At 33.7% G+C, this 7,936-nt stretch overlaps 2 protein-coding genes across 2 annotated transcripts; one reads left to right on the plus strand and one right to left on the minus strand.

Moving 5' to 3' along the window:
• Nucleotides 1–252: 252 nt before the first annotated feature.
• Nucleotides 253–4,128, minus strand: LOC134260101 (translation machinery-associated protein 16-like). The gene is made up of 3 exons (XM_062742688.1): nt 4,046–4,128; nt 1,796–2,036; nt 253–997 (listed from the first exon to the last, which is right to left on the minus strand). The coding sequence occupies exon 3, from the start codon at nt 993–995 to the stop codon at nt 414–416; it is 582 nt and encodes a 193-aa protein (XP_062598672.1). The 5' UTR covers nt 996–997; nt 1,796–2,036; nt 4,046–4,128; the 3' UTR covers nt 253–413.
• Nucleotides 4,129–4,530: 402 nt separating this feature from the next.
• LOC134260111 (uncharacterized) lies at nt 4,531–7,402 on the plus strand. Its single transcript, XM_062742696.1, has 5 exons — nt 4,531–4,617; nt 5,381–5,639; nt 5,885–6,029; nt 6,339–6,513; nt 6,618–7,402. The coding sequence occupies exons 2-5, from the start codon at nt 5,396–5,398 to the stop codon at nt 7,110–7,112; spliced, it is 1,059 nt and encodes a 352-aa protein (XP_062598680.1). The 5' UTR covers nt 4,531–4,617; nt 5,381–5,395; the 3' UTR covers nt 7,113–7,402.
• Nucleotides 7,403–7,936: the final 534 nt, after the last annotated feature.

Consider the following 7,936-nt stretch of genomic DNA (forward strand, 5'->3'; position numbering starts at 1 on the left):
GACGGACGCATTACTATCGCATAAGCTCTTCTGGTCTCTGACCAGTAGAGCTAAATATCAGCATTTAATTAAACATTCGATACTGATACATGACTTGTATATTTTTAATAAACTTGAAGTGTAACCATTGCAACCCAAATTCACAGAAATGAAACCGTAACAAAATTAATTTACTCATTTGGGTGCCTCTGTTGCTTACCTTAGAAATACATGTAGTACATATACTGGTATAGGCTACAGTTGACAAAAAAAGTCACTTCCAATGATTTTAATTGGAGGTTAAAGAGATGTACCGGACACCAAGAGAAATATAGTTCATTAAGTACTCTTTAAACAGTAAAAACTGACAGCATTGCCTTAAAGTTACAAACCATTAACAAAATAAAATAGTTTTACAATCACACATTCTGAGTTTATGAGATTTCCTCTGTATTATCCCCCTCCTCTTCCATTTCTTCATTCTTCTGTGTATCTTCTTCAGTGTTTTCTCTCTCTAAGTCCTTGGAACTTATTTTACTTAGTTTAATATTCTTGACATATTTAATTTCTCCATTCCAGGCCCTGAAGAAAGCTAAGTTTTTGGCATTAAATACGTGTGGCACTTCGAAGGACCCCTCCTCTACCTGCCTCCTCTCTCGTTCAGTGGTCACCTTTATCGCGTTCTCTCTGGCACTGTGGGGATTCCCCTGTCTTTTTCCTACGCTCCTCATAATGTCTATCTGCTCCAGTTCAGAATCAAATCGCTGCAGATATTCACTGACAAGAGGCTCCAAGTCTGATTTTGTAAAAACCTTTTTTTCAGGGTCAAGTCTTTCTTTGAACCAGAGTAATTTTTCTGCAAGGACCTCTAATTTTATGGATGATGCCTGCTTAGAAGTCCGTAACCGTTCCTCACGGTTGGCTTGCCGTGACAAAAATGCAGCTTTTCTGCTGTTAGGGTGGACCACTTTTTCAGCTTTCTCTTTTCCAATCTTAGTTTTAGGAGCTTTCGGCATTTCTGAAATAAACAGAGACAGGAAAATACATATGTACATTGTTCAGAATGTAAATTTTGTTTTACTTCCTAAAGCAATCAATTCCCAGAAAAATTGTACATGGACTGCAATAAATATTTACAACTTTATAAGATATGAAACCCTGAATGTGTTCAGAACTTAATTACTTGGACAGTCTATTAACAAAACACCATAGTGATACCCATCATATACCCAAAATAATAGTCAACAATAGAAGATCCAGGACTTTCATAAAAGGGAGGATTAGGCTAGGGATCTGATGACAGGCAGTGTTGAGAACCACAGCCTTCAGAACTTCCCAGGTTTGGGTCTTTTTTTAGATCATGCAAGTTATTCTAAGCATACTTTTATCAACTAAAAGCAATATCTGACAACAAAAATATATTTATCTTTACTTAAATTTTCAGTCTACCCCTCTCCCCCCTCTTCCCATAAATCCACCAGTTGTTAATGTCAACAGACTACCCCTTGGTCATATATTTTGTTTCCTGAAAGTTCTTGCTATGATTTTTTATGAATATTGCAGCTGATAGCCATCTCAGGTCTGTCATTAAGGTTAGTGCATACCAGGCTTAACTTAAGTAACAGGTTAGACAACTCAATGACCAAAATATACAAATAGGTCATCCTCAATGTGTCATCTTATATTAAATATGACAGTCATCTGATAAATAAGTCGTCAACAACAGATTTTGCTCTTTTACAATGTCCTTATTTTATCAGCTCAGACTAATTTTGCCTCAGCAATGGCCAAATCTGTTTCATTAGATTGTACTTACTTTTTTCTGTGGTAGTTGTACTGCTGTCTAGATCTCTTGTTGATTAGTTATCTTTCTTGTTAACGTTCCGTTCCTTTAATTTCTCCTGGTATATCTGTTCTAACTTTCTATTTTTTTCCTCTGTCTCTGTTTCACTTTTATTTGTGAAATATCTGTATCCTGAAATGCTGAGGTGTGATGCTGGCACTCCGATTAAAAGAGTCAATAACAAGGGATGCTTCCAGTTAATGTGCATACCACTCTGGAAAAACAACCAAGATAAGTCTCTTAGCCAAAAATGCTCATTTCACTTTTAATATACATTCCATCCTATCATTTTGTCAATTAATTAGACATATGGAATATCCAAACCATAGCAAGATTAAATTCATGTGTTAAAAATATAAATTTTTTCATTTATATCATTATTCATTATCCAACTGAAAACAGTGATTAGGTAATATCTAACATGTATGAAGATTTGTTTATTCTGTAAATATACTCAAACAGGCCGGCCCTTGAAACAGTGGATAGGATACATTGTAGGTGTAATTTTTGTAAATTTCATGGTCTTTTTTTACTACATTTGTGGAACCCCCCCCCCCCATTCCCTTAAAAAAAAAACAATGCCACATCCCTGGTATGGCATCTCCAGATTAAAAAATATCCCCAAGGTTCATTAATCAATATTTACATTTCAAAATACTTTTCTTTAAGATTCTTTGCAAATAGAGAGACTGTTCATTTTCTTTTGAACTACCATTGGTGAGCATGAATATCTCAATTGTTATGTCATAAAACTGCACTTGACTTCAAAACTAAAGTGCAAACTGTTTTCTATAACCAGAAGTCTCTGTAGAGACTGTAGCTCTACTGGTTTGTACTTATAACAATGGAAGATAAAAGAAGCCATTGCCATCAGACCAAATCTGTAGGAGGAGTAGCATTTTAAAGGAATTTCACAGAAATTTCTATTTTAGTAACCATGGCAACCCCATTCATCGAAATCAAAAACCGATGCTCTAAAATATGTACCTTAGTGTAGTCTACTTGTGTGCCAAGTTATATTGAAATCAGACCAAATCTGTAGGAGGAGTAGCATTTTAATGGAATTTCACATAAATTTCTATTTTTAGTTACCATGGCAACACCGTACATCAAAATCAAAAACCGATGCACTATATTATGTATCTTAGTGTAGTCTACTTGTGTGCCAAGTTATATTGAAATCAGACCAAATCTGTAGAAGGAGTAGCGTTTTAAAGGAATTTCTCAGGAATTTCTATTTTTAGTTACCATGGCAACAGCGTTCATCGAATCCAAAAACCGATGCACTACATTTAGTATCTTATAAAAGTCTACTTGTGTGCTAAGTTATATTGAAATCAGACCATATCTGTAGGAGGAGTATCGTTTTAAAAGAATTTCACAGAAATTTCTATTTTTAGTTACTAAGGCAACACCGTTCATCGAAATCAAAAACCGATGTACTAAATTATGTATCTTAGTGTAGTCTATTTGTGTGCCAAGTTATTTAAAAATTGTTTCAGTTTGTTGGACAGACAATAGACAGATGGACGGACAAAAATACATAACCCGCGTAAGCGGGTTATGCCAAAAATTTTTTCGCGATATTTCACAATTTTTTCCAGTAACAATAAACAATAAAAGACATTTTATTTTTTATATTCATATTGTTTAAATTATCATTTTATATAAAAATATTATTATTGTGTTATGATGAAAAACAAAACTTTGTACATTTCATTGAAATTTTTATGATATAAATTCAGTACAGGTGATATGCCTAATGTAGTTCATGCAGTGATGAACTTTCGCAATTGTAATTTGAAAGAAATAAAGAAGAAAATATTCAGTGGATGTAAATATATTGAAATAAGACCAAAACTGTAGGAGGAGTAGCATTTTGAAAATTGTTTACATACGGTATATCGATAAAATCGCACATCCCTACAAACGACGGACATCTTACTATCGCATAAGCTCTTCTGGACGCTATAACAAATCTAACTAGCTAAGACACTTTGAAAGGTAAAGGCAACATTACCTGTTTGCACAGAATTGCAAATTTAATGAGATTGCAATTGTTCTTATTGCTAAATGAATTAAACTGAAAAAAAACCCACCAAAATAACAAACAGACAAAATTCTAGCTTGTTCTGTTGATACCGGGTTGTTGAAAATTAGACCATCCTTAAGCCTTAATACTTCTGGTGCCAGATTATTACCAAAATAAACACTAGTTTTTACCTATTTGGCTTTTTGTTTCAGCTTTGATCAAAATATTTCACGTGTTTATCATGTCGGATATGAAGATTGGACTGTGAAATAGTAAATCGATTTGGAACGGCATGAGAAATTCCGGATAGAAAGTCGAAGCTAACAAGACCTTTGCTACTGGTATTAAAAATTAAGTATACAAATCATTATTCATATTAACCGTTCTTTTTAAAAGTCAATAAAAAATTCTGTTATTCAGAAATATATAATAGAAAAATAACAAGATAAAAGGAATTTAGAACAAACTATGAAATATCATCAAACTATATACATGTACATGTAGGTCTAACCAACTGACAAGAACTGAGGAAGAATAAATTTACAATTTAACTCAGCTGTCTTTCTTACCATTTGTAATATGTAAAAGGAAAATCGTTCAGTACAAATGATCCTAATGATTTAGATATGTGTACTGGAGGTATTTAAATGTATGTGAAAACGAATACACGGATTCTTTACAAAGAGTTAACTTGTGATCGATATTTAAATTCCAAGGTTAGATCAAGTCGCTTACACACAAGACAAATTTCTCCCTTATCGAGGTAAGTCAATAAAGCTATACCAGTTTGTTTATTTTGAAAAATTGAAAACATCGTACCTTCTTTTTAACAATTTGAATCAAAATTTAAAATACGACAGAAGAATATAATATATAAAAATCAAAAACATTTTTTTCTGAAGAACAATAAATCTGAAACTCGGTTTCAGTGAATTCATAAATTCATTTTTATCTAATTCAAGATGGCCGACTCTCATTCAAAATACGATGGTGAAAATTCACAAGACGTACACACTCAGTCACTGCCGCAATTAAATTGCAATTAAATCAGGGTTGGAATAAGGACAAGGATCCCACTTTTTACAAATCAGTATTATTTATACTGTTAATATTACTACGAAAATTTATATTGAAAGACTTGTTGCCTCTTCCACGCAGTTAATTTCATTAATGGTAAATTAACAGTATTTAAAATTTTACATTGTCGACATGTACAACATCTCCGCCCCCTTAATTCTTCCTGTGCACCCCCCCCCCTCCGCCTTTCTTCTTTGAAATATCAAATATTTTACAGGTAAGTTGTCATTTTTCTGGCTGGTCCCACTCTCGAAAACGATGCTACCTGTCTGTCTACAAAAAAAAAAATGTTATCGGAACACCGAAAAGTTCTTGATGCCATATGATTTCCATATACGCCGGGAATATTTTTTCATGACATCAACATTTCATAAATATCATTGTTTTGAATGTAGATCTAAAAACAAAGGAGAAACAGAGAATATTAATATTTTGTTTATACATCACAGACACATTTTGTCACCATGATTTGGTTGGTGACGGTGAGCATGCTTCTGACATTCGGGAGTTGCTATGGTTACACTGGTTGTACCGACACCTCGCTGCAGTACCAAGGCTACACGTACACAATAGACCCCACTACTCAGCAGAAAGTCTGGTCCCACTGTGGCTTTCCCAATCCCAGCTTTGACTACGCCCTCTGTGGACTGGCCTTCACCTCAGGGGAACACTTCCTCTGTGACCCGGATGGACTGCTCACGTCACAGAGTGAGTTTATAATAGAAATTGATAAATATACATATATCAAAATGTCAAATATCCAAATAACATGCTTCTTACGATAAAAAAACCGTCCAACTTTTTATTTCCCTTTACTTAATCAAACTGCTCAGAAAAAGCTGTTATAACAAGTACGCCAGTAACTTCAAAATATGACTAAATTAAAATATCTTTTATATATCTTGAGCATACAACATTTTTAAATCAGCTCGATTCGCTTTCGATATTTACAGTTGACGCCATTGATTTGGCCTTACGGAATATTCAAGCGAACACTTCTACTCTGTGCACCAGTGCTGATGGAAGTTCAGAGAGTTTTACCGTGTCAATAGCCCTTATAAATCGAACACGTATTGCAGATTTTTCGTCTGCTAGTTTGTAAGTAATGTATACATTGTTTGATTTATTGTATAATAAGTATATATAAGTAAAAAATCTAATATTTAGAATATATATGTACTCACTAATTCGGTAAAAATTTAAAGTTTTTATGAGCCACTGCAAGGTTTGAGGTTTGTCAGTTGGCCGAGTGCAGAAAAACACAAACTTTTTTAAAACACCATTGGAAAAGAACGAAAAAAATATCCTCCTTTTGATAATAAAATTACTATATGACATTATTTCACTTGTATGTCATATATAATCTGACATTTTTACTCTAATTTACAAACATAATGTATATACCAGGTGTATCAACAATTGTGGAGAGCTACAACCAGGAACCAACCTCACTGCCAGCTCTCTGTCTGACGGTCAGAAGACGGCCATCGCCGAAAACTTCGGTGATTATCTACGGACCGGGTGGCGCTTCGGTTCCTGCGGAAATGACGTCGTAATTTTTTATGCACAGGATTTAAATAAGGTATGTATAAACGTTCTTTTTATTTTTGGATAACATTTATAACATAAATGTATTTATGCTGCAGGCATTTTTTTAAAAAAAAAATCAAACCATTGTTAACACAGGTTCATGTAGCGGTTGGATACAAAGCTACCAGTCTTGTTACATCAGACGTCATTGACTACATCAAAAACACGTTTGTGTCATATAAAAGCAACGGAAAATTAGCGGAAGGTCTTCTCGTCATCGCGGAAAAGCTGCGCATCACGCTGCGCGGTGTAACTCCCGCTCACGTGCTCCTGATTTTAAACATGATCGTGGTCGTTTTGACAGCTGTGTTCCTGGTGTTTTTCCTCCACCTTCGCTCCGTGGAATTCAATGCCTGGGGTCGGGAGGGGCTGTGGAAGATTCCAGAGTACTTTTTCTATTTTATATCTGGAGTATGGATGATAAATGGACTTTTGTATGGCGTTATTTATGTGTCCAACAAAGCACCTTACTGGGCAACCTTCTTTTCTGGTATAATGGGGCTGGCTTTTATCATTTTGTATATATTTGAAGAACAAATATTTGATACATATTCCAACAGCGGATCCTACACACTTAACATTACATCCTAGAGAAATATCGAAGTCCTTTATTTTGTTAATATGTTTTTTTTTAAATTAATAATATAATTTTATTTTTATATTGTAACATTAAACTATATTAATATCAATGATACCTTAAATCTCCATGTATGAAATATGTAAAGTGCACGGAGTTTTATTCATTAATATCATCTAACTTGTCTTTTGACATTTCCTTAATTACGCATACGTTGTTTTTTCTTTATATGCGGGATTATACGAGGGTTGATCCAAAAGTAATGTCACAGTGTCCATATCTTTTATATTTGGCGTCATTTTATCAAATATATATATATATATAATATATATATATATATATATATATATATATATATATATATATATATATATATATATATATATATATATATTGGTATTTGTGATCATAAACATTGTTGTTTTACTCTTTTGAATTAAACAAAGGGATTGTCGAAATGGGGAAAAAAGGCTCGACGAGTTGTAATGCATTTTTGCTTCAAAATATCGGAATCATCAGTAGCGACATTTTCGTTAATCAATTAGACTTACAGAATAAAGAATGTAAATAAGAGATATTAATAGATGGTTTCAGCAATTTTGGGCGGGTGATTGGTCACTGAATGATTAGCAGATGACAAGAAGACCGAAAGATGGGAGATCAGACGGAAACGTTTAATGGTGTCTGACGTTGTCAAAAAGACAGACGTATAGAGTGACATGTGAATTTTTAAGTTTGTCTTAAGCTACTGTACAAACAATTTTGACAGAGGGCTTAATTATGAAAAGAGTGAGTGTATAATGGTACCAAGAATTCTTAAAGAAAGTGGAATTGGTGA

This window comes from Saccostrea cucullata, unplaced genomic scaffold (assembly GCF_032062105.1).
Source record: "Saccostrea cucullata isolate Sc308-1 unplaced genomic scaffold, CSIRO_AGI_Scuc_v1 ctg3958, whole genome shotgun sequence".
Taxonomy (NCBI): domain Eukaryota; kingdom Metazoa; phylum Mollusca; class Bivalvia; order Ostreida; family Ostreidae; genus Saccostrea; species Saccostrea cuccullata.